We start from the raw sequence: 27,487 nt of genomic DNA, 5'->3' as shown, positions 1-27,487 counted from the left end.
ATTGCGTAGGTCATACAGATTAAACTGTTCACAAATTTGTGCGATGTCAGCAGAGCTGCAATAAGACTTGTACCCACTTCGAAGCGGAATCAATGTTCTTCTCTGATGAATTACGTTGGGGGATCTTATATGTGAGATTTTTTTTTTTTAATTTTCTTCGTCTCAAAAACCCGCGGGGGTTTAATACATGAGTAAATACGGTAATAGTAAATACTATAAATTCATTTTAAAGTGTTAAAATTTTTATGATGCTTTAAATTTCAGTTAAATTACATTTCACGTTAACTTTAAATTATAACAAACTTATTTTTAATTTTAAGTAGTTATAATGTTCAGTATGTTATGTTTATCAAGGTGCATAATTATATGGTTTAGAATAATAGCAGGCTTCATAGCCTGAGCCCCGCCATGTACAGAAAAACATTAATAAATAAATAAATAGTAGCATGGGCTGTTCATAGGGCTTTACTTGCCCACGCCCCCGAGAGACATTAGCGGACAAAACCTAGCACTCTGTATGCCGTACACCTAACTTCCTCCACGTGCTTATTCCATTTCAGATTGTCCGTAATGTGAATACCGAGCAGTTTGGTGGAGTTAGCAGGTGGTAATTGGATTCCACCGAGTAGGCTGGTTCTGGAATGGTTGTCTAGCTCTGCTTAGTCGTATATATTTACACTTCTTTTTTTATTTACATCACACCACAGAGCTATACTATCCAGAACAGATTGGAATTGTACAATATCATCATTGTTTTTCATGGCTCTGTAAATGGCTGTCATCGGCAAACTGCAGCATGGTCTAATTTACATAATCCGGAAAGTCGAAAGCGTAAATCGCGTACAGTAGGGGCCCTATCATACTGCTCTGAGTTACCGTGTTTACTCGCATATCACAGACCCCTTTTCTTCCACTTTTACAGCAAAAAAGTAAGGGAGGGTCCAATATGCGAGAACCTCAAATTTTGTGCAGTGAACACATGCCTTCTAGGCTATAATTTATACATGCAAACATTCTACACTATTCTTTAACAAACTTATGAATGTATTTAAGTTATACTAGCTATTTTCATTTGAAGGCAGTATTTCTAAATGTAAAAAGACAAATGAATACGATTTTTAGGCCTACATATGAAGTAAATATAGTCAGTTTTAGTTACTCATATCAGGTCATTCGGTTCATCTCATTAATTCCTCTGATTAGGCTGATGTCAAGAAGGGCATACAACCGTGAAAACTCTACGAAAATTCGCCTCACTTCATACTCGACCCCGTAGAGAAAAGGGATTATCACATTATGCAATATCGATAGAAAAGAACTTAATGGCCAGTCGTTTCTTCTATGGCATCTCGTCAGCCATGCATCGAGAGCATTCGAGGTCCCGTCTTTTTGAAACTTTTAAAAATAGTTTTGTTCCAGACTACTGAGTCCAAACAGTGAGAATCGATTCCCAAATGGATTCTGGAGTGTTTGTGCGTGTGTAGCAGAAGCCACTCCTTCCGAATAAAGACGTGCTGCAGAAAGCGTGCCAAACCCCAGCTGATAATTAGCATATGTTACGAGTTGTACTTCCGAATGTAATTCATCATCATCATCATCAATGTTCCACTCTAGTCGCCTGGGTGTGGTTAAAAAAGCCTCCTCCACTCCTATCTGTCCTTCCACTTTTCCTGCTCCATTACTTCCACCACATCCAATCCAGCTTCTCTAATGTCCTTCCAAATCTGATCCATTAACCTTGTTCTTGTCTTTCAACTGGTCTCTTTCTAATTCCCTTCTTGCTACCAGTTCCTTTCCCATTCTTTTTACATGTCCGAACCATCTCAGTCTTGCTTTCTGTATCTTCTGTACTAACGGTTTTATATTTAGCTCTTCTCTAATTTTAATATTCAGTACAATTTTAAGAAGTTTTACTTGTTTTAATTCCACAATTAATAATCTATGATCACCTTCCATACCTTCACTGGGGATTATCTTCGTATTCATGACGTATCTTCCCCATTCTTGGTCTGCTGTTATAAAATCGATGGGTGTTCCATACTGTCCATCCCAACTACACTGACTTAGCAAATGTCATGGGATAGTCACCTAATAGCGTGTGGGGACTCCTCTGGCCCTGCGAACTGCAGTGAGACGCCGTGGAAGTGAGTCGACAAGTCCCTGGTAGTCCTCTGGACGCAGCTGACATCAAATTGTTTGCAGAGTGACCACCAATGCTGGTCTGTTCATGGGTGCAGGATCCATAGCACGGAGCCTGCGTTCCAGGACATCCCAGATATGCTCAATAGCGTTCATATCGGGGCTCCTGGGTGGCCTGGCAGTCGTTGGACCTCCGCTGCATGCTCCTGGAACAATTCCCGGGCAACGTGGGAGCGATGTGGCAGCCGCGTTATCTTCAAACACCGCAGAACCATCTGGGAGCTGGGAGGCCAAAAATGGGTCGAGATGGTCTCGGAGCAGTTCAACATACCGTGTACTGTTCAAAGTCTCTTCCAGAACAACTAGGGGGCCCATTCCATACCAGGAAAATGCACCCCAGACCATAACAGACACCAGCGCCCTCGATCACACCTTCCGAGGCAGGCAGGATCCATCGCTTCATGTGGTCTGCACCACACATGGCGCCTCCCATCGGCATGGTACAGTTGAAATCGTGATTCGTCCAACCATATCACGTTACACCATTGTTCCAGTGTCCATCCCTGGTGACTGGTGACAAATGCGCATCGTTGTGCCCGATGACGTTGGGTTAACAGTGGCACCCGTGTGCGGCGCCGGCTCCCATACCCCATAGAACCCATGTTCCTACAGATTGTCCACTGGGAGACGTGTCGAGCACAGCCTGTGTTAAACTGAGCCGTGATTTATTGCTCGGTTGCCCGTCTGTCACTATTGACAATCCGTCTCAGATGTCGCCAGTCACGGTCATCGAGGGTAGCTGGACGGCCGGTCGTTCGTCTGTTGTGGACGGCGACACCCGCATTCAACCATTCACGTTACACCCTGGACACAGTTGATCGTGTGAAGCCGAATTCCCGCACCACTTCCGAAATCGCACTTCCCATCAATCGGGCACCGACCACCATACCCCGGTCGAACGGTGTCAGCTCACGACTACGTTCCATGTTACACCTGTCACATACACAGCCACTGCTCGCAAGGTCTCTTATACAACTGCCGCTGGCACAGGGGGCGTGTGGTGCGCAGACAACACACCTCTGCATCAGTGCTCAGCTATCCCACGACATTTGCTCAGTCTACACTATAAATTGAGGATAGTTATGTCCACCTTTTCAATACAAAAACAATGTGAGGTCATTAACACATCACATATTTATTACCTTTCAAACATTGGGACCGGTTTCGGCATTATTTGTATGCCATCATCAGCCATAGGAAACTTAGTGACAAGGCCTAAGTACAATATTAACATAACTTACAACATAATTATATGTATATATAAAAATGAACATATTCTTACAATGACTATTAAAAAATGTTTGGTGTACACCATAAAACCTTATATTAAAATTGGTAGCATATTTTATGCGATATATTATGACTTTATACAATTATTTGACTAAAGTTAAAGCTTATTGTCAGTTTTTCTAAATATTACCAAATGTTAAAAGAGCATCCAGATAACAATTTTCAATCTTTAAAAACTTTTATAACTCCTAGGCGTTAAAGATAATAGTACATTTGTTTGGTCAATAGTGCTAAATTGACATGCATTAAAATGAAATCGCCTACTGTCAGATGGGAAACAGTGACCTATTTGTACTAGGTATGGAGATAAGTTACATTATAAGTCTGTAGTAATTCTATAACTTGCGTTAATATAGTTTGGTTATTTAATAACAAGTCGAATAAAATGATAAATTCGGCTGATATTTTAAACTTTAAAATATTAATTGTCCATTGTAGAGGTCCCTTTTTCAGAGAAGATATATAGTGAGTAAAGCAGTTCCTCTTAGAATTGATTGCAGGTTCACTCTATTTTAGGTGGATTTTGGGTTGAATAAATTTCTTATTTCGCAATGTAATGTCGTTAAGCAATGATCGTAATGTAATACTTCCGTCATTTATGCTAATGTTGATAAAATGTAGATCGACTTGGTCGAAGTGGACTGGTGAATCAAATTTTCTTGGACCATAACATTCAAGGTCTTTGAGGTTCTAGAAATATCTCGATCCAAGACGGACCTAAGAAGAAAGAATATATATACTATGTATTAGCGTAAGAATAACTAAGTTTAATAGGCATTATTTTCGTTTAAGTAGAAACTCACCCTAAGCACTGTGTTGTCGAGAATGAAGCCGATGAGGAACTGTCTACCGGAAAGGCAGAAAGCAGACTACGAGTATTAGAAGAGGGGCGGAGCATGTTATGTAGGGGAAGGGGGATCGCGATAATGCGAGGTTATTGGTCGGGAGGGCGTGGATTACGGAGGGGATGGTATATGAGCATATTGCGCACCATTTTGTGTACTGGTTGATTTATTGGTCTTTTTAGACTGTTGATCACTGAAATGAGCGTATCAAACAATATCGTGGGTTTTTCGGAAACCTCATTCAGATTATAATTCGGGTTAAAATACTGATCTAATGATATAAAACATTGTTCCGTTATGTCAAGTAAGGGCCCTTTTTCCATTATTTCTACGACGTCAATATCATGGTTGATGTCATGAAAACTGTGTTTATAGTCATTGATGTGTTGTCCTATAGCTGAAAATCTCCTATATTTGATGGCGTTGACGTGCTCATTGTACCTAACCTTAAAGGATCTCCCTGTTTGTCCAATGTATGTACTATTACAGCTGTTACAGTGAAATCTGTATACGCCCGATTTATCATATGAGTTTGGTGCGTTGACCAGTTTAGCGTTATGAAATATGTCGAGATTTCTGTTGTTGGTTTTAAAAGAGATGCTAATCTTATTCTTCAAAATGTTTGTGATTCTATAGACATTAGGGTTAAATGTGAATATTGAGTAGACTTTTGGTCTAATTATTTCTTTTTGTAGGTTTGATTTCGGTCTGTGCTTGAACTTATAAATTATTCGTTCTATGAAACTACGATTATGTTGTAAGTTATGTTAATATTGTACTTAGGCCTTGTCACTAAGTTTCCTATGGCTGATGATGGCATACAAATAATGCCGAAACCGGTCCCAATGTTTGAAAGGTAATAAATATGTGATGTGTTAATGACCTCACATTGTTTTTGTATTGAAAAGGTGGACATAACTATCCTCAATTTATAGTGTAAATCTAAATTCAATACGGACCAAAATGAAGTTCTTAACTTTAAATAGAACAGCTTACCAAGCAAAGATTAAAGCTCAACATTATATGAGCTTAAAAATAAAAATAGGAAAGTTAGGCAAGGACATAAACTTTATTAAAAAATGTATCGTAAATAACCTGACGCCAAATTTTCTGAAGAATAACAAACAACATATTTTACCACATCAGAGAAGAGTACACCAAAAAACAAACAAACTTTGGCTGCAAAACGAACTTAAGTTTCTATACAAGAAAAAATCCTTCTTAAACAATCGCCTATATGAAACCCACCTTGAAGTCGCTGCGTTGCTGACCAATGTACAATGGAATATTTTTCAAGAAAAAGTGCACAGCAAGCTAACCACTACACTTTCTCAGAAACAGCATACAATAGACCATAAATTCCAAATCCTAATCAATAAATCAAATACAGAAAATAGACCGTCCAGGAACGCTACCCCTAATAACGCGCATAGCCAAATTTTAGCTCAATTTCACCCACCCCTCATTAATCTTTCCAACACTAACTTTGACGAAGAAGAAATCGCTATTCTCTCCAAAGGCCCCAAGTATAATTGGCCTAACTATAACTTAGCGAACATGACTAAACAACTAGTAATAGAAACAGAAGCGGCAATCAACAAAATACCTATTGATACTCAGAATGAGGTTAGATATGAAGCGAAGAAACAATTAAACAGTATACTCAATGCACCAATTTACACCACTAATTCAATGCAACACGAAGACCGGAAAAAGATCCTACAGCTTAAGAATAAGATTAAAGATACAAAAACCATCATCACCAAAGCGGACAAAGGAAACACCACTGTTATAATGGACAAAACTGATTATATATTCAAAACAAAAAACTTTTTTACTGACAGTTCGTTTACAATAATAGAAAAAGATCCAACTAAATCTATTCAAAAACAGTTAAAACAGACACTAAAAAACATAACCTTCCTTTTGACTGATAGCGAAAAAAACAAGCTGATCAACATGAATCCTGATCTCCCCACGGTCAAAGCCCAACCAAAAATCCATAAGGAAGGAGTACCTATACGTCCCATAGTAAATTTTAGACCGAGCCCTCTCTACAAGACAGCGCGATTTATACAACAGTTCCTAAGAAAACACTATACTTTCCAAGCAAACAAATCCGCGATGAACACTCTAGAATTAGTTAAAAAACTAGACAACTTTAAAATGCAACCCCATTATACGATGCATTCATTTGATATTATCAACATGTATGCAAACATAAAACCAGAAAAATTACTACCAATAATTTCAAAAAACTTACGTACTTACAGCAAACTCAGTTAATTAGAAATAGCAGATTTTATGACCATCCTTAAACTGTTGGTTAATAGCAATTACTTTACATTCGACAAAGTGATATACAAACAAGATGGACTGGCCATGGGGTCACCAGCGTCTGGTATTTTGGCTGATATATATCTTGATTTTCTTGAACATACTAGAATAGAAAATGATAACCATCTTGGTTGTGTTCGTATTATTTTTCCATTAAGTGACCGACTGTAAAGATTAAATCAGTTGTTGATCTCCCCTTCCCGAATCCATACTGTACTTTGAAGAGGTTCACTTCAATAAGGGGTCTGATTTTACGCTCTATAATTCTTTCATAAAGTTTACTTACTTGAGATGTTAAAATGATGCCTCTATAGTAGAAGCATTTCTTTCTCCTTTCTTGAAAACAAGAATTATCATGCCTGTTTTCCAATCTATTGGTATGTCCCCTTCTTTCCGAATCTTACGAAAGAGTCTGCAGATGCAATGTTTATCCAGAAATGCCCATAGCCCTGATCATTTCTCCATTAATTTCATCAGCACCAGCTGATTTTCCAGTTTTGATGTTCCAGACATATTCTACATCACTCCATGTTAAGTCTAACTCGTTGTCACAGGCAGACTTATAGGAGATAGCGCGGGTAGTTTTCTTGTGTAGGCTGCATGCAATTCACATGTAGCAATTCATCAAACTAAGTCCTCCAAGTCTCTTTGATATTATCATCTTCAGTAACCAGATTTTCATCATCATCATCTCTTAGCTATTTGGAGTATTCTTTATCTCTTTCTATTTTTCATCATCCCATATAACATTTTCTTATTACCATTAACATCCTCTTTCAATTCATCACTCCACTTGTTCAACCACTTCTCTCATTCTTCTGTAACAACTTCTTTTGCTTTTTTGTTAGCAACCCTGTATAGTTCCTTATTATGGTCAGTCCAGTCCTTGGAATATTTTCTAAACATGTTGTTCTTGTTCAGGACAGCAGTTCTTGTTCTGTCATTCCACCATTTAGTTTCCTTCCATCTTTTTGTGCCACTGGTTCGTCCACATACCTTCTCAGTTATCATTACTAGATTTTCTTTAAGATCCTTCCATTCCTCATCAACTGTTCTTTCATCTGTCTTTGGTAGAACTGTTTAGATGTTTTCTTGGAACTCTGTACAGCTGTAAATGAGATAAGAGAGATCACATTGTTTAAGTTAGGTACGTTATTACGTGCCCGCATAGTGCCAGAAGTTCCATGACAGGAAGATTAAAAATAAATAACAGGAAAGTTTACCGTATTTATGGATATCTACAGGTGTGGCAGTAATGTGTTTTATTATCATAATGTTTAATTTCTTAAAAACATTGTCCCCATTTTTTTATTAACACATAGGCCTAGTACGTTATGTTTGTTGTATCTGAAAATCGGTAAGTGGGGACGAAAAATTATTATTATTTACGAGGTACGTTGGCAAGTTAAACAATAGTTATGATTGGATTGTTTTTCTCGCATTTTAAACCTAGTTCTAACAACAACAAAAAACTATACTGGCCCGAGTCATGAGATATTAAACGATCACTTTGTTAATGATCTCGCCTGCTATATTAATAGCAACAATCGTGAATATTTCTTAACTAAAGTAAACTAGTTTCCTCATCCGGTGGTGGTGCAGCTCTTTTTAGATAGGCCTCCAGTGGAAGGGACTTGCAAGTACCATTTTTACTGTATATCAATCTTCCTGCCATTCGTAAATCTCTGGCAATGCGCTTCCAGAAATAAAACTCAGGCTCCCGAGAACGGAAGCTAATTGTGCTAACCATTACGCTGGTGGACATTCTTAACTACAAAACACACACACAAAAATGCATGATGCGTGCTTGCAATGCATGGGTTGGACATGACACTATTCACCTATTTGTGCGGCGCCAGCAGAGCTGCAGTAGGCCTATGCTACACAGGACATTTCTTAAATATGAAACCCAGATGTACCGCATGACTTCGATGAGAGATTTCATTGCGTGGGTCGTATGGACGAAACTATTCACAAATTTGTGCAATATCATCAGAGCTGCAGTAAGGCTTGTGCCCGCTTCAAAGCGAAATCATTCTTCTCTGACTAATTACGTTGGGGGGGGTTGTCTTTGTATACGAAATTTATTTTTTAATTTTCTTTGTCTGGAAAAGCCAGGGGGAGGGATGCTCTAATACACGAGTAAATACGGTACTTCAGAAGTAATTGTGGTTTGGTCCGATTTGGCTCCTCCATACACAAGACATTGTGTTTGACCCACCAAATATGACCTCAGCCATGCCAGCAGTTTACCCTAAATTCTGTGGTTAAGTTTCAACAGAAGTCTTTAATGTGACACCTGGTCGAAAGCTTTGCTTCAGTCCAGTGTCACACAGTCTATCTGACAGAGACTTTCTGATTCAGCTGTCCTTCCCATAACTTATTCACCATTTGTTGGTCATGCTTTCTGTCGTTTGCATTCCCTTCCCAGTTAACATTTGGCAAGTTCTGAACACCTGCTAAAATAATGTCCCTCTCTGTGTTGTTCCCCACATAGTTGATTATCTTATCAAATAATTCTGCATCAGCGTCAGTCAGGTCTGTACACCCCTAAAACATCTTGGAACCTATTTCCTTGTGAGATGAGTCTTACACCTAGAATTTCATGTTCCTCATCATTACCTTTTTGGTAGCTTACAAATTCTTCTTTCACCAGTATAAATAACCCCCTTCCATATCATTCAGCATCTCAAATTTTACCCTGTACCAGTACATTATGTCCTCGACTTTATTTTTTGAAAAGTCTACGATTTTCTTCTGAACACTCAGAGATACAAATGTATATTCAAGGTAGTCAGCAACCACTGCACTTGAACTCAACACAGATTCTGGCACATTACTTCATGACAGAAGTAAATCCTGTTTGTTGCCTGCACAAGAGTCAAACTCTGCTGAACACTTTGAGGCACATCATCTTCTTCCACCTCATCATCACACGGATTCATATCACTTATAATATCTATTGTTTTTTTTTTGCTAGGGGCTTTACGTGACACCGACACAGATAGGTCTTATGGCGACGATGGGATTGGAAAGGCCTAGGAGTTGGAAAGCGGCCGTGGCCTTAATTAAGGTACAGCCCCAGCATTTGCCTGGTGTGAAAATGGGAAACCACGGAAAACCATCTTCAGGGCTGCCGATAGTGGGATTCGAACCTACTATCTCCCGGATGCAAGCTCACAGCCGCGCGCCTCTACGCGCACGGCCAACTCGCCCGGTATATCTATTGTTTTAGATATCAGTATGTTGGAATACATGTCTTTCATGTCCAGACCGTGAACTGTGTTACTTTATTTCAAAATCCTTAGTTCTGTTGCAAAATTCAATTGTGTTGTTGAGAACTGCTGTCGAAGTAAACTTATTCTTTAAAATATCTGTATAAACTTTGCTGTCATTTAGGCTGGACTATTTTTAAAATTTACTACGAACTTACAGGTGTGTTTATTTTATGAATTATGAATAGTGTAGTTTTAGTACTTTTAGTACTCTTATGACATTTATGACATACAGTAAAACCTTGCTAAGACGTTTCTGCAGGGGACAACAAAAAAAAAAGAACATGTTACGCAAGAAAACATACTACTGAATATACAAATAAAAACTATCCGACATGATGGCATTTTACATTGCATATCCACAGGTACAGTGTAAACTATATCTATCTAAAGATGTGAGGGAAGTATTATTAAAAGGTGTGAAAAACACGAGAGAACAAATATGAAAACCTTTTCCACTGGGGCTTATAAAATGACAAGTGCACTGAAAGTTGTGAAATGCACCAAACAACGAATATGAAAACTTGTGCACTGGGGCCAATAAAAATATCTAAGTATTTTTGCATATCTTTCTAAAATAAATGTTAGTAGAAGCCTTTTACTTCAGAGCAGGAGGTTAATAATAAACATTATTCTCTGGTCACACTCTTTCACAATGAACTGGAGGTTACACTCGACCATGTGCGACTGGCAGGAATGACTTTGGCCACCATTTTGAATTATACAAACCTTCGACCAACTTAAGTAATCGAGTCAAAACTCAAAGGTGCAAGTTCAACATTCGTGATCTCTGCGTGCTTCAAGATGCGGATGCCTAGTCCACTTTGACAGATTTTAATTTTGTCTTCATTAGTAAGGAATTTCACAACTTTGAAGGGTTGTTGCCATACTTCGCTATTTCTCCTTTCTTTCCTCCTTTTTCCACCTCCTGAAGTATTTCACATTTTTCTTTTAAAGAAAACTACTTTCGCTTCTTTTGATCCATATTGGCGAAACAGTTAACTGGCACACTAATACACACATTGCTTCACAAACGAAAGATAAACAACAGGCACGTCATGAGACGTGAATAAACGAAATGCAGTACTGAAGATAGAGATGTGAAACCGTAACGTTCATTGGTTGATGGTAAATGTGGTGGTCCAACCTAGCCAATAGAGTTACTTCTTACATATTGGTTACTTTGAAATCGATATCCAGCTCGACCAATCGCGCACATATATGGAAAATGGCTACCTGAACCATATTCTGTAAACGCGAATACTGTAATCCAATCCATGCACGCCATTATTGAAGATATTTTCATTTAGAAAATTGGCTTTAACTTGCTTTCTTTTGTATAAGAAATTAAACCTACATAATGACGTTCAGTACCGGTACACCAAAGCTGATGTGTTTGTTTACCTTCCCCAATTTGTAATCGGGTAGTTTCGCCTGTATGTTGTATAGAGTGTACCGTCTAGTATTAGCTATATAGAGGCATGTTATGCGAAACACCCGGCGATTAAAACGGACGAATTTCAATTTTATTTTGAAGAAAAAAGATGTTAAATATAAACAAAAAGGCTACATTTTAATTTGTTGTGCTGAAAGTTCAAAATTCATTACAATGAAATATTTTAGCACACATTAAATAGCAAAAAGGGAAAGGGCCTAAAAATAATTTTGCTATTCTGAACATTTCGTTAAACTGGCGTTCGTTACAATGACATTTTACTGTATCAAATTTTACTAACACTAATGTGTGTTGTAACCTAGCAAAGAGCCAGAACGGTCTACATGTTATGAAACATGTAACAAAAGACATGATAAAACTCAGTGCCCTAGTAAAGAAAGTCTTGTGCAATGCAGCATATATATATTAATAATAATGTTAAAAAGTAAGTTAAATATCTTAAAGCACGTATTAAAATATTACCTGATGATTTATATAGAAGACCAGTTGCTGTGGCAGCCACAAGTGTATTGGCTTCATCATCAACTCCTCTTCCCCAAGAGAGCAATACACCAAATCCACTGTACATGACAGCCAAAACTCCCAAGGTATTAGCTGTTGCTGCACCTTGCTTCATCACATAATTCAGCAACCTGTTCGAATATGCACCACAATTAGAAAATGAGTTCAAACACCGCACATTTTTGTTAAGAAACTATTCTGTTCTGTTGGGGCCAATTAAACAGCTAGAGGCTAATAATCCAGTTACTTTGCCACTAGGCTATAACCAGCTAGCCAAGTTCCCCAGTACCGTTCACTACAGCACAGTACAATTCCTGCTTGAGACAGCCCAACAGAAAGATAGCAGATTCGAAATTATTCCACCTTCATTCTCTCGTGTGCCATGCAATGGAATAAAGCATGAAATGATTTCATTGAGATGCCACGTTATAGTCTGTACAGATGATATTTGCTGAAATGATTTTCTCAATTGTTTAATTGTGTTTACAATAATGTTTCTGTATACACAAATTTAATCTACAATCCTTGTTTATAGATACTAATAAAATAAATGAACTGCTCTACGAATAGGGCCTATAACATTGAAAAGACCAACTACAGCTGCATCATGATGTGCCGATGTAAGTTATCTTAAGTTATCTCCAATATCATTAGACTTATATTTGGTACTGTCAATAAATACTCTAATGGAGAATGCAACCAGGTCTTCTAATTCTATGTCCAGTTCACCTAGTGACGAACAATTTTAATGGTCACCACATGGAGGATACAGCAATTACTGAAAACCATGAAAACCAATGAGCCAATACTTCCCAGCCAAACAAGTTGGCTGTATAGTAAAATAATGTTTTTTACCCTACTTGCCGTCTTTGAATCAATTTCCAGGGGCCTGTTCCACAACCGAACTTTGCAACTTCAACTTTGCACTTTTCACTTCTCAATTCTTGCAAAGTGCAAAGTCTTTCTGTTCCACCATGATCTAGGTTGTACTTTTCAATTTCTTCGCAAAGTGAAAAGTCTTTGCGAATGACTGATCCGATCGAGTTTATTCCACGAGCAAACTGTATAGGCCTAATACGGTACTCTATGATTTTAATACTTTACTTTTTGCTGCAAACTTGACGGTATAATTGTGGTACCGTTTATTAAGTTTTTATGATGAGAAAGAAAGGTTAGTGTTATAAGAAGCTGGCTGTGTTGGAAGTTGTCAAAGAGAAACGTGACATCCTTTTTTTGACAACTTTAAAGATAACCTCTCAAATGATGACACACATCAAAGTTAACGAGAGTACCGTCAACACATCCACATACAGAAAGAAATTCACCCTTCATTAGAAATCCCGTCGTTATATTATGTGGATTATTAGGCAACGTACTGTTAGGAAATATTACATTTACTATAACATCTACGACTTTGGTAACAATTCTGCAAATAATTGATTTCGATGTCCCATGCATTGGTTCTTTTTTGGACAGGAATTGACTTCTTTTTGTTGCATGTTTCAATAAATGAGCGATCATTTCAAGAATATAGTCAGCCTGTGTTGGGGTAATACGAAATCACTCGCGAAAGTCCGTCGAAATGAGGTTATGAAAATTAATCTCGTCTTTGTACGTTCTCTTATTGGATTCCTTACCTCTGTCCTCACTTGATGCTAACAAAAGCTCACGTTGTAACGTGTTTATACCACTAAACAAAATTCTACGCCGAGAAACTAGTGTACATACTTGTTAATTAACAGATGAAAAGGGAATCATCTCTTTGCAAGATTTATGAAAACTTTTCACTTAATTTCTTTGCACTTTGCATTTCTGTACCAGGCTTGAAAAGTGAAAAGATTCCTAACTTTTCACTTTGCATGCTAAATCTGAAAAGTCATGGTGGAACAAAATCTGAACTGAAAAGTGCAAAGTGAAAAGTTGCAAAGTTCGTTTGTGAAACAGGCCCCAGATAGCAAAATACAACTGGTCGAAAATTTTTTTACATTCGCACCAAGTCTTCATTACAAGCTACGAGTTATACAACGTATTACGGTACTTTCTGGTGGGCCCTAACTAAAACTATTCATCACTAGTAACATTTTGACACACCAGACCTATCCTGTCACTAAAAGCATCTTTTGAACACTACATCATCACTACTGTTTGTGTTCCGTGCAGAGTGGTTGCCTTTTGTTTAATTCTTGCTGCTTTCTCGCAGGGGATGTGGTCAGGGTGGTCAACAAGGCTGCCAAACTCTCTAGTTAAGAACTAGTTAGGCTGGAGATGGACAAGACGAGTGATATGGGGACTAGCAAAGAGGGTCTCCAGGTTAGAGTCGCCGCAAAGCAGCGAAAGGCCTCTAGTTTCCTGTGTGAACACGACTGGCCTGGACAAGATAACTGTTCTGGATTGGTTAGGGTAGGGGTGGACAAGAACATTGGTCTGGGTAGGTTAGGGTAGAGGTGGATAAGAGCAGTGATTTGAGGACAAGCAAAGAGGACTAGAGACGCCGCAAAGCGGCCTTAGGCTTCTAGTTTCCCGTAGAAACACCAATGGTCTGGGTATGTTAGGGTAGAGGTGGACAAGACCATTGATCTGGATAGGTTAGGGTAGGGGTGGGCAAGACCATTGGTCTGGATAGGTTAGGGTAGGGGTGGACAAGAGCAGTGATTTGAGGACAAGCAAAGGCCCCCAGGTTAGGCCTCTAGTTTCACCTTGTAGTTTCCCTTGTGCAGACACCAGTGGCCTGCAATGGCAATACTTTCTTCATAAATGAGATTGATGTGGAGATTACAGTGTGTTCTATATGGTCTAGTGGTGCAAAGCTGAATTACAACTTTTTCCAGTGCTTTTTCATAACACTGAGTGTTTGAAGGCGATAACTGCGCATTCAATTACCTTGTGGGATATCTTGCTGATTCCTGTTTGAAAGCTCCTTCCCCTAAGAACAGAGTGTACACGAATTCCTTATTGCCGCGGCAGCACTGTACCCCCCTCTGCATTAAGGTAAGTTTGATACAAAATCATTCCTATCCTGTATTCAGCATTGTTTCCTATATATGTCCTGTTTCTTTGTGGGTTTTTTTTCTGCTGGGGTTGGTAATACAATCTAGTTATGATTGATGTGAATGATGTCTCGTGCAGCTTTACGTTGGCCAAGAGGAATGCAAGTTCGTAGTTTAGCAATGGACAATGGCGAGTGCTCCTCTTCCTTAGCTTATAAAAGTAAATGTAGTGTTTGCAGCAGGATGGTGGGTTCCAAGACATCACAATGAACACATCACTCCTCTGAAAGAAATTCCAAGTAAGATTTGCTTAAATTCTACTCACTAATAATGCTACTAAGGTTAGCGAGTGGGGCACTAATTCTACCACTACAACTTGCAAGTTGGTATAAAGGAAACTTTTGCAGTTAAGATAATTTACAAGACACATTAAGATGCATTTTTTTGCAAGTGGTTTAATATTGCACTATCATATTGAAGGATTTTGGTGATGCAAGGATGGGAAATGGCTAGGACTGGGAAGGAAGCAGCAGTATTTGCCTGGTCTGAAAATGGGAAAGGAAACAACAGAAAAACCATCTTCAGGACAAGAACTACATTGCCAGGATGAAATGTCGTATGGCTTTTAGTGCCGGGATATCCCAGGACGGGTTCGGCTCGCCAGGTGCAGGTCTTTCTATTTGACGCCTGTAGGCGACCTTGCGCATCGTGCTGAGGATGAAATGATGATGAAGACAACACATACACCCAGCCCCCGTGCCATTGGAATTAACAATTTAAAGTTAAAATCCCCGACCTGGCCAGGAATCAAACCTCTGAACCGAAGGCCAGTACGCTGACCGTTCAGCCGAGTCGGACATTGCCAGGATGAAACTGTACTATAAGCATTGCATTAGAAGTTACATTAGAGTAAATCAAATAAATCTTTCCATCTTTAACTTGTAAGAGATTGGTTGTTGACAAGGCCAGAGTCCCACCAACCCATCCCAAAAAATGTATTTACTTTACCAAAATATTATAAAAAATGCATGTCAAAAGTCACTGCCACTAAAGATTATATTACTGTACCCGGTGTGCATGTTTAGGAAAGAGAAAAGGCAGAGAAACTTATGTGAAGAGATTCCTTCAGTATCAGAAAGGAGATGCTTTCTTTATGCTTGTCAGGCTCCCACCATCCTGCCCAAAGAAGTATTGCTATTCAGATAAGATGAAAAAAAAAAAGAAAAGAAAACCAAGATTGTGTTAACAGTGAAACGCCCACAGATTCCCTTTACTTGCGCACCAAAGTAGGCAAGCCTGCTCAACGTCTTGTGATGTCATCCAAGCCACACCGTGTAGGATCTCAAAACTAACTTTTGCCTACCACGCAATGGCAACACACCCAGAACTCAACACATATAAATGTGGCTGCCAACAGAGACAAGAATCAGCCAAGGTTCTTATTAAAATGATGCGGCATGCAAGCACACCACTTCCCTCTCAGTTGCTGGGTAGGCTCTTTAAAATGCACCCATGATTTAGAGCACAGGCATGTCATTATGAGCCAGGTCTATCTGGAACAAAGGACTTTCGCCAACCCGCATCTCGTTAACAATTGGTACCATGAAAGACAGTTGTGCAAGCTACTAACAATTCAGCTAGAAATAAAATAGTATCGAGCTGTGGGAATCTGCAGCGGTCTTGCCTGAGGTGTGTGTATAAAAACAATTCAGCCCAGTGTTCTCCCCAGAGAAGCCTCCGTGGATCAGGTGGCAGCGCGCCGGCTTCTCACCGCTGGGTTCCGTGGTTCAAATCCCGGTCATTCCATGTGAGATTTGTGCTAGACAAAGCAGAATACTCCGGTTTATCCTGTCATATTTCATTGCAGCAACACTCTCCAGTATCATTTTATTTATCATTCATTAATCAACGCCCCAGAGGAGTGCAACAGGCTTCGGCAGCCGGCGCAATCCATATCTTCGCCACTAGTTGGGGGCCCCTATTCATTCCATTCCACCCCAGGAATTTTCGTCAGCTGGGTAGCAGAATGAGCAGCCAGGTGAGGAATACTACATAAAAAATAAATGATAAAATTTGAGCTTATTCCCTTCAGACGATTAACAATAATATTAGACAGGTAAACATTAACTGCAAAAATGAACGGTATTAATCCAGCCCGGGGGCCACTACAATTGTAATGTTATAAGTGAGTGGAAATTAATGCAATCTTACTTGGAGAGCGTCTGAGAGGAGAGATGAGTTCATTGCGATGGCCAGGAACCCACCATCCCACCCCAAGAAGTACACTTACTTTTATAACCTAATTAAGATTATTACACGCCATATTCATTTCTCAAGTAGCTTCTTGTATTCCTATTGGCCAATGTAAAATGGCACGTGATCTCCTTCCCGCAAAGGAACTTAATCATAATGCGTTACCAACCGCAGCACAATAGAAACGTGTTCTCCGTCCAGACCAATCGTCTTTCCTCATGAAACTAGGGGCCAAACGCAGCTTAGTGGCTTCTAACTTTCCAGGCCAATGGTCTTGTCTACGGCAAAAATCCTAACTCTCCAGACCAATGGTTTTGTCCATGGCAAGAATCCTAACCGCCCAGACCAATCGTCTTTCCTCACGAAACTAGGGGCCTAACACCGCTTCTAACAGTCCAGAACAATGATCTTGTCCACGGCAAGAATCCTAACTATCCAGACCAATGATCTTGTTTATGGCAAGAATCCTAACTATCCAGACTAATGGTCTTGTCCACGGCAAGAATCCTAACCGTCCAGACCAATAGTCTTCCGTCCAGAGGCAAGAATCTAATAATCACCACCACTAGCTAGCAAAGCAAGCATAGTTCCTAAGTACAGAGGTTGGCAGCACTGAGCACTGCTAGAGAACATCCTTTCCGAGTAGGCCGCGAGCGAGGAAACAAACGACAGTCGCTACGTGTGGGTGGCCCCCGGGCTGGACTAATGATAAATGAACTATTTTAGTGTTATCACGAAGAAAACATAACCGGTATTCTGAACTTCTATAGTGTTCTACTGCTCGTTCATAATTATTCGGTTGCTGTGGAGAGCCAGACGGATTTGTTATGTCCCGCAGAATAGACTGCTCGCATGCGATTCCATGCTAATCCAGATGCCGCTCGCGCAAGACACTACGTGATAAGCTGAACATTTAAACTACGATATAACTCGTGCAATTATACAAACAATAATGAAGATTTTTCATTTAAATAAACAGTTTTACAGTATTTACATTATAATTTGGATACACACAACTCAAATAACTATTAATATTATGTAAACCGAGCGAGTTGGACATGCAGATAGGAGTGCGCAGCTGTGAGCTTGCATTGGGGAGATAGTGGGTTCAAACCCAACTGTCTGCAGCCCTGAAGATGGTTTTCCGTTGTTTCCCATATTCACACCAGGTAAATGTGGGGCTGTACCGTAATTAAGGCCACGGCCGCTTCCTTCCCACTCCTACCACTATCCAATCCCATCGTTGCCATAAGACCTATCTGCGTCGGTGCGACATACAGCAACTTGAAATATTATGTAACTAGAACATATCTCAGTTATGATAGCCAGGCGGTCAGTGAAAACGGCTGGGCGGTGGGCCCACTACAAAAGGTCCTACGGGAAACAATGTGGCCTATTGTCAGAGCTGTTTATATAACTAATCTTGAAGCACTTGCAGAATAAACATATACATTTAGAGACTAATTCACAGACGTGATTAATGAGATATATGTTAGAAAGAACATAGTGTACTCATACTAAAAACATTTTTATAAATTCAATAACATACTGTGTACGTCTAAGTTTTCCCGTATGTCCAGCCAGCGTTGTGTTCCTCAAACCGTTGTAGAAGCCTCCAATACCGCCCACACCAGCACCAAGCATACATGATGCTCCAATCTGAGAAAAGGCCAACTCAAATCGACCCCTTTGACGTGCTGCTCCTTCGGGGAAGATGAACTCAGGCTGACTTTGTGGCAAGTAAACAGGATTGAAGTTCAAGTACGGTGAGAGTTGAGCCAAGTTTTGTTGGGAGTGAACTACAAAACAAACAAATATGACATAAACACCCCGGAGGTAAAAGACGAAGCGATGAACATGAAAACATACGAAAGGAAACAGAAACAAGTTGCAGGTGACGTTCCAGACGGTGAAAATAACCTCGATGATAACGCCCTTGAAAATGAGTCGTCACACTGATTATGTAAAATGTCCTTAACTTGTCACTTCTTACCAGGAACCTAACCACACAATGTTCCCGAAAATACACAATTACGAAACGCACAAACTACTGACAAAACAAGTGTTTACCTGGAATATTCATACCAGGATCTTGGTTTGAATACATTCTACTCGAGTCGGAATCGGAAGTATTCATCTTCATTCGCGATTAGTCGCAGTACAAAACTAACCCATGCGCCTTCCTAAGATAAGGCGAAATCGTAGAGAACTAAGAGTAAACGGTAGTAGAGAGAGGATTTCCACACCAAGGAACGTAAGAGATCTTGTCTTGTATTGATAATTTGATGGGCTTCGCGAGACAACGGTGTACCCAGTCACAGACCCGACAAGCAAAAAACAGGTATGGAGCGTGATGTGAATATAATGGTGTGTCAGTAACAGAGACGAAAACGCGTTGCTGCTGCGCAGGTGACGTCACGCGGGGAGCACTGCGAGAAACCGGCTCCACGACCACATGGCTTGCCGCTATTGTACTGTATGTTTTGTGTGATAAACCTGCGTTATCTATTGAAATACGTGTCACATATAATTTGAAGCTATGTTAGTATTCTCGTTAATGTACACGGATCACACTTTTGAGAATGCCGGGCTGTGCAGTAGCAGGTTGTTTAAGCTACTCCAGAAAAACCAAAGGATCAGACATAAAGTATTTTTCATTCCCGAAAAATGAAGAACTTGCCAGAGTGTGGGAAAACGCATGTCGGCGCAATGACAAATTTAGTTTGAAATATGCTACGTACTTATAAAATATGATAAATTATTTATGTCGTTATTCTATTTATGCTGTATTAAATTAATACAAAAGTATCTTATTGCTTTAGGTCGAGTTTGCTCGCTTCATTTTGCTACGACGTGCTTTGAAATCGCTCTAAGACAACAACTACTAAATTATCGGAATAAAAACAGCCGTAATTTAAAACCGGATGCAGTTCCCACTGAGAATTTACCACTAGCACGAAACATCTTAACTCCCAATAATGACAGGAGGGTTAAGAGGGCAAAAACAGAGAAATCGACATAAGGATGTAGCTGAGCTTCTAAGATCGCCGACTGCTGTTTTGAACAGGTGAGTGAGGAAATACGGTACAATAATTATGTTTAAATGTAACATTCCCACTTTTTTTTCAACTGAAAGAATAAATAACGTGTATATATTGATTTTAGGGAAGATGGAACTGAAGCAAAGGAGGACTACAACGGAGACAATGGAATTAACAAACTGGAAGGTTTGAGAAGGAAGATCCTACTGTTGGAAAGAGAAAATGGTGACTTACGGAAAAAATGTGAACAGCTATTGAAGAATGAAGGAGAATTACTACAACTAAAAAAGGCAAATGACATTTCTGAGAGAATAGCTTCAATATTCGGACATATCTTTTCTCCAGGGCAAAAAAAAGTGTTAATGAACCGTGAAAATAAAAGTGAAAGTAAAAGAGTTCGTTGGACTTCTGACGATATAGCAGCAGCGATATCATTGCGAAGTGTTAGTCCAAAGGCATACCGTTACTTAAGAGCACATCACTACCCATTTCCGGCTCCTTCAACATTGCGCACATGGGCGGCATGTTTCTTTTTTTTTTGCTAGGGGCTTTACGTCGCACCGACACAGATAGGTCTTATGGCGACGATGGGATAGGAAAGGCCTAGGAGTTGGAAGGAAGCGGCCGTGGCCTTAATTAAGGTACAGCCCCAGCATTTGCCTGGCGTGAAAATGGGAAACCACGGAAAACCATCTTCAGGGCTGCCGATAGTGGGATTCGAACCTACTATCTCCCGGATGCAAGCTCACAGTCGCACGCCTCTACGCTCGGCATGTTTCAATGTAGAACAGGGTATACTACGCGATGTGTTTGTTTTAATGAAAATCAAGGCCCAGGAATAGGGAACATGCATGATCTGGGGTTTTAATTAAAAATATGCTAATCTGATTCAAAATTGCATGCAGAATTCAAAAATGTGATCAGAATGTACAAATAATAACTCCAAACATGATAAAAATCTACGAAAATGTCACGTCACGCAAGTACGCGATCTCATTGGCCTGACGTCATCGTACAGGTTGACTGAATTAGCAGACGAAATAACACATAGTGTGCTGTGAGAAGCACGATACACTTTGCGTATTTCTACTTTACGTTAGTGTCTAGTATGGTTAAATTCGAGGTCTATACATTGGATAATAATCTGAGTGGTATATTTTAGACGTAAAATGAATCCTGCGCAGACAGTGAGGCAGAAAACTTATAAATGGTGTAGAGTTCCGATGTGCAATAGCACATCGCATACCATACCAAACAAATTGTTTATAAACATTCGAAAGACGCTAAAACTAGGGAGAAATGGATTTTGGCGAGCTGGAGAAATGCTGGTGATATATCGGAAAAGTCTACAGTTTATTTTTTTTGAAGATTTTAACGTAAGATGAATTTGTTTGAATTTTCAAATCACTTTTCCATGTCAGCTGTTCTAGTGGTAAAACTTTAAATTTTAATGTATGATGCTTTATTTAAATGCTTCAATTACATCTTGGAATATGAAAGTAATAAACACTGAGCGAGTTGGCCGTGCGTGTAGAGGTGCGCGGCTGTGAGCTTGCATCCGGGAGATAGTAGGTTCGAATCCCACTATCGGCAGCCCTGAAGATGGTTTTCCGTGGTTTTCCATTTTCACGCCAGGCAAATGCTGGGGATGTACCTTAATTAAGGCCACGGCCGCTTCCTTCCAACTCCTAGGCCTTTCCTATCCCATCGTCGCCATAAGACCTATCTGTGTCGGTGCGACGTAAAGCCCGTAGCAAAAAAAAAAAGTAATAAACAGTGCATTAAATAATGCTGATTATTAAAGTATTCTCCAAACCTAACCTATGTTTTGTGTGATCCATGTCAAGATAATAAATCAAAGGGGTTATGAACCATTTTGACAGCTCTAATTCTACCAATATATCTTGGCATGGGACAGTTATGTATGTCTTTATTGAAGAGCTTAATTGGTAAAGAAATTTAGTCTATATCTAAATAGGCTACTCTATAATGTAACAAAGAATAGGCGTGTACACCATGAAAGGAAACAACGTGAATTTAACAAATGTATAACTCTACACAAAACCAATGCTTGTCTGTTGGGGTCTTATAAGTTAACAATGCTCAATTATAATAATTATCATAATATTAATGAAATAAATAACATAATTGCACACAGGTGAAAATAGTGATGTAGGTGGTTAAAATATTATCCAACTTAGCCTAAGTTTTAGGTTATACAAGCCAAGTCAATAAACCGAAGGGTAAAAATACCGCGCGAGTTGGCCGTGCGGTTAGGAGCGCGCAGCTGTGAGGTCGCATCCGGGAGATAGTGGGTTTTGAACCCCACTGCCGGCAGCCCTGAAGATGGTTTTCCGTGGTTTCCCATTTTCACACCAGGCAAATGCTGAGGCTGTACCTAAGGCCACGGCCGCTTTGTTCCCATTCCTAGGCCTTTCCTGTCCCATCGTTGCCATAAAACCTATATGTGACGGTGTGACGTAAAGCAAACAGAAAAAAAAGTAAAAGTCACAGCACCCAAAGTCATTCCTGTATTGAGCGACTAAAATGTCACCAGGACACTTGTCTTTCCTGATAAGCTCAGCTTGTTAAAAGCCAAATGTAATGAATGTTACTGGCTTCACGCCCCGCTAACTACTTCTACGATTTTCGGAGACGCCGATGTGCAGGAATTTAGTCCTGCAGGAGTTATTTTACGTGCCAGTAAATCTACCGACACGAGGCTGACGTATTTGAGCACCTTCAACTATCACCGGACTGAACCAGGATCGAACCTGCCAAGTTGGGGTCAGAAGGCCAGCACCTCAACAGTCTGAACCACTCAGCCCGACTTGTGAAAACTAGATGAAGTCATATTTATCTTTATCATGTTTAACTTTTTCCCTCCACAAAGATATTTAATTCTCTTTCATGGGCCCCGGAAGTGGGTAGGCCAGTTGTCCCAACCATAAATAGATATTTTTTTGGGAATGATAGATTATAGCCCTATAGTACTATGATCTTTCTTTCTTTCCTTCTTTCTTTCTTTTTAATCAGTTTATCCTTCAGGGTTGGTTTTCTCTCGGACTCAGCGAGGGATTTCACCCCTACCGCTTCAAGGGCAATGTCCTGGAACGTGAGACTTTGGGTATGGTGATGAAACTGGTGAGGAGGGCCATTACCTCGCCCAGGCGGCCTCACCTGTTATGCTCAACAGGGGCCTTTTTGCAGGATGGGAGGATCGGAAGGGATAGACAAGGAAGAGGGAAGGAAACGGCCCTGGCCTTAGGTGCCTGGAGGAGAAGTAGGAAAATACGAAAAACCACTTCGAGGATGGCTGAGGTGGGATTCGAAACCCTTCTACTCAGTTGACCTCCCGAGGCTGAGTAGACCCCGTTCCAGCCCTCGTACTATTTGTTTTCAACTTTCATGGCAGAGCCGGGAATCGAAACCGGGCCTCCGGGAGTGGCACACATTAACCACTACACCACAGAAGCGGACTAGTACTATAATGCTACCTATATGTTTATGTTAGTGCTGAAATCCGATTTCTTACTTTACTAATGCTGAAAGCCCGAAAATGTAATGTTATTCTTTAATAGGGGAATCAGTCTAGAAGGAAATGTTGAAAGTGATGTGATATCTATCCAGGTTCGTTGTTATCCTAATACTATGGGTTACAGTACATTGCACGTATATAAAAGACGCCACTTACAAACTTGCTTGTTATCCGCGAATTTCTGCGGCCACAAAAGTCACTATGTTTCAAGAATGATGACATTTACACATGATAGATTGTCTGATTGTGCTGTTTTGAACCTTTCTTCTGTCATTTTGAAGTTATTCGCGATCATGAATAATAAACAATCGGCTTTTAGCAACGGCTGATGCACAACGGCTGGTAGAGCTCCATGCGGTACTGGATCGTGACGTCACAGCGCGCCGCTTACGTCAGAGGCCGTTTCACTCGCCTTGCGGAAAGGCACTATTAAATATTTTTTTAATGGTAGAAAACAAGGCAACATACCACAATGTAATACGTTTACGTACTATTTCATTGGTGTACTTTTCAAAAAAAATATTTTTGAAAATGATGCATGTTCCCAATTAAGTAGTCAGGAGCGTTTAACTGTTCTGGTATTTGATGAAATGTATATATCGAATGAAATTTGCATCGATAAGAAACTCCAGCAAAGGGTAGGACCACACAAGACTTGTCAAACTGTCATAGCAAGAGGCTTACTTAAAGTATGGAAACAACCCATCTATTACAAATTTGATCAGGTGATGACACAAGATATTCTGCGCGAAATACTGGTAGAATTGTACAATATCGGTTTCACTGTTGTTCCCATAACTTGTGACATGGGTGGTGGGAATATGAAACTTTATTCAGGACTGAACATTGGATACAATAAGCAGTGTTTTATACAGCATCCTAGTGAAGAGTCACTGAAAATATTTTTTAATGCAGATGCGCCGCATTTACTGAAGCTTGTGCGAAATCATCTACTTGATCAAGGTTTCAATGTGAATGGTGCAGTAATAGACAGATCACCTTTTGAAAAATTGCTGTGCGCATCAAGCAGTGAAATAACACTTGCTCACAAGGTTACTAGGTACCATTTAGACGTGTCTGGATCTCAGAGACAAAAGGTACGACCTGCTGCTCAGTTATTGTCTAGGACAGTCTCAAAAGCGATCGAATATTGTGGCAGCCACGGTTTGATGCCAGATATTAACTGGAAACAAGTAGCTCTCCTGGTACAGCTGTTCAATGACTGGTTCGATCTTTTCAATTCGTGGGCAAAATATGGAGCCCACTCGGGTGTTAATGCTTTTGGCACAGATTTGACAAACCAGACTGCTCTTTTAAGCAAGGTGACGGAATAAGTGTTAGCAATGACTGTTGGAAAGCATAAGTCTTTGTTGCCCTTCCAGAAAGGAATCCTACTTAACAATGCGTCCCTGATAGAAATGTATCGGTACCTGGTATCTAAATACAGCCTGGAATATGTCTTAACATATCGCTTGAATCAGGACGTCGTTGAAAATTTATTTTCATATATAAGAGGAATGGGAGGTCCTCATGATCATCCAAGTCCCTTGGACTTCAAACATAGATTAAGGTGGTACATTCTGGGTAAAACATTCTGCTGCTGTGTTTACTCAGAATAAGAACACCGTGGACAACAACGAATCGTGTTTAATTAAACCACTACGTGATTGTGACAATTTACGTAATGGCGATGGAAAAGACGACGATTATTGCTTTACACAAACCATGCTGGCTCAGCTAAGCAAAAGCTTGGATGATGAAAACGGACAGAGTTACGAAGAAGAGGAAATCAATGCTAATATTTTCGTTCAGTCTGAATATCAGAGTGTAAACGAGGTGGACATGGCATATTTTAATATGACTCCAGAACACGCAAATGTGCTTGAGGCTTTTGAAGATATGTTATCAAAAGAAACAATTACCCAGGAAGGCTTGAAATACATTGCTGGCTATATCGCTCACAAGTTTCGCAACAAGTATTCCTACTTAGGCACAATTGCTCAGCAGCCAGAAGCAACAAACAAACAACCAGACTGGCTCCAATGTATGTCAAGAGGAAATTTATTGAGTCCCAGTGACGATTTACTGGAAGTTACAAATATACTGGAGAAAGAATTTAATGACCTTCACGGTAATTATCTTTGTGGGGAACCCTGCATGTTTGACAAACTGACAGAGAGAACCATGAAGCAATTACCGCCAGCAGTGAAAATTCCTCGAGAAGTGATTTTAACCTTAGCGCGCACAAGATCTTATATTCGCTTAAAACAATTAAACAGGAAGAACATTCGTATATTCACGTAGAAAAACGTCCAAGAAAATGTCAAAAATTACAAACTGCTAGAGCTATAATGCTTATGTATAAGTCATTCATTACATAAATTGACAGTAGTAACAGATCTGAGGTCTCTCGATTGTAAATAAATACATTTTGAACGATGCGCTCTCTCCACAGCGCGAGAAATGTTACCGCCTTCCCTGCTTTGCTCCCAGCGTGACGTCACTACGGTAGACTGGATGCGCAATGACACACCATTATACTCACATCACGGTATGGAGGAGACTAAGGGCCGATGGTATAAACCGTTTGATCTTAGATTAGAGACGAAATTGATCTCGGTTCACGCAAAACTCGTACATTTGTATTGTATAAACGTTATTTTAAGATCAATTCGCACTGAACTATGATTAACTTTGACTGGAGAAATTTCTCCGATCAAACTCTTTGATCTTAGTTCAAGGAGTTGTTTCCTACTTGGGATACAAGAACAGCTGATTGTTAATAAAATATTACCTGTGTTTTTACGATAAATGGTAAAAAAATACACTGAAGACTAACCTCATACATTGAAGGCTATAGTTGTCCGTATATAGGCAATATTACGCTTCTTTTACTGCAGTGTAATGTAATAATTTTATAACATAACCTCGATAAATTGCTTACGTTAATATATATCTCGTTCGTATTTTACAGATGTCTGATTACTCTGATTTCTCGGATAAATATTCTGATGATGAAAATGATTAATTATGTCGGGCTCTTCGTGTGTTCTGTGAATGAGGAAATCCAATGAGAGAATTGAGTGATAAGAAGATAAAACTGAGGGATCACTTGGGAAAAGGTACCGTGGAATAGCTAGAACTCAGGTTGCGTGATATTCTACTTAAAACCTACTCAAATGCATATGTTGTTACTAACGTTGAGATTCTTTGCCACGGGAAGTTTTCAGTTAGTCGTTGGTGATTTACTGCATGTAGACGCAGCGACAGTCTGCAGAGCCATTCATCACGTATCTAATCTCATTGCTGCACTGAAACACGAGTTTATCAAAATGCCTTCCGAACAAAATGACGTGAGGAAAATCATGCGTGATTTTTTCGATGTAAAACACTTCCCTGGTGTTATATGCGCTATAGATTGTACCCACATACCTATAATATCTCCTGAGGGAGATAACGCAGAAGTTTATATGAATCGTCATGGGTAGTTTTCGTTAAATATTCAAGTTATTTGTGATGCTAGGCTCAGGTCCCTAAATATCATAGCTTATAATCGAGCCCATAAAGCAACCAGGTCAGCAATAGAAAGAACATTTGGGGTTGTGAAAAGACGGTTCCCTTGTCTTAGTGTGGGCTAAGTGTGAAGTTAGCTCGTGTTCCAGTAATCTTAGTTGCAGCATTCGTCTCGCATAATATCGCTGTAAATGCAGTAGATGAGGTCCCTGAAAGAGATGAGGCTGTGTTCGTTGCAAGAAGAGCGTTTGA

General features: G+C 39.8%; 1 protein-coding gene across 4 annotated transcripts in view; it reads right to left on the bottom strand.

Moving 5' to 3' along the window:
• LOC136879250 (mitochondrial import inner membrane translocase subunit Tim23) overlaps positions 1–19,369 on the bottom strand; it is an 83,206-nt gene extending 63,837 nt beyond the window's left edge. For all 4 annotated transcript variants that reach the window (XM_067153061.2, XM_067153060.2, XM_067153062.2 and 1 more), the window contains exons 1-3: positions 19,214–19,369; positions 18,693–18,942; positions 11,865–12,034 (exon numbers count right to left, since the gene is read on the bottom strand). In XM_067153061.2, coding sequence (XP_067009162.1) covers positions 11,865–12,034; positions 18,693–18,942; positions 19,214–19,286 — 493 coding nt within the window. In that variant the 5' untranslated portion in view covers positions 19,287–19,369. The remainder of the gene's footprint in view (positions 1–11,864; positions 12,035–18,692; positions 18,943–19,213) is intronic.
• Between the last annotated feature and the right edge of the window lie 8,118 nt (positions 19,370–27,487).

Source organism: Anabrus simplex, chromosome 8 (genome assembly GCF_040414725.1).
Source record: "Anabrus simplex isolate iqAnaSimp1 chromosome 8, ASM4041472v1, whole genome shotgun sequence".
Classification (NCBI taxonomy): Eukaryota; Metazoa; Arthropoda; class Insecta; order Orthoptera; family Tettigoniidae; genus Anabrus; species Anabrus simplex.
This window is presented reverse-complemented; position numbering and strand designations above follow the sequence as displayed.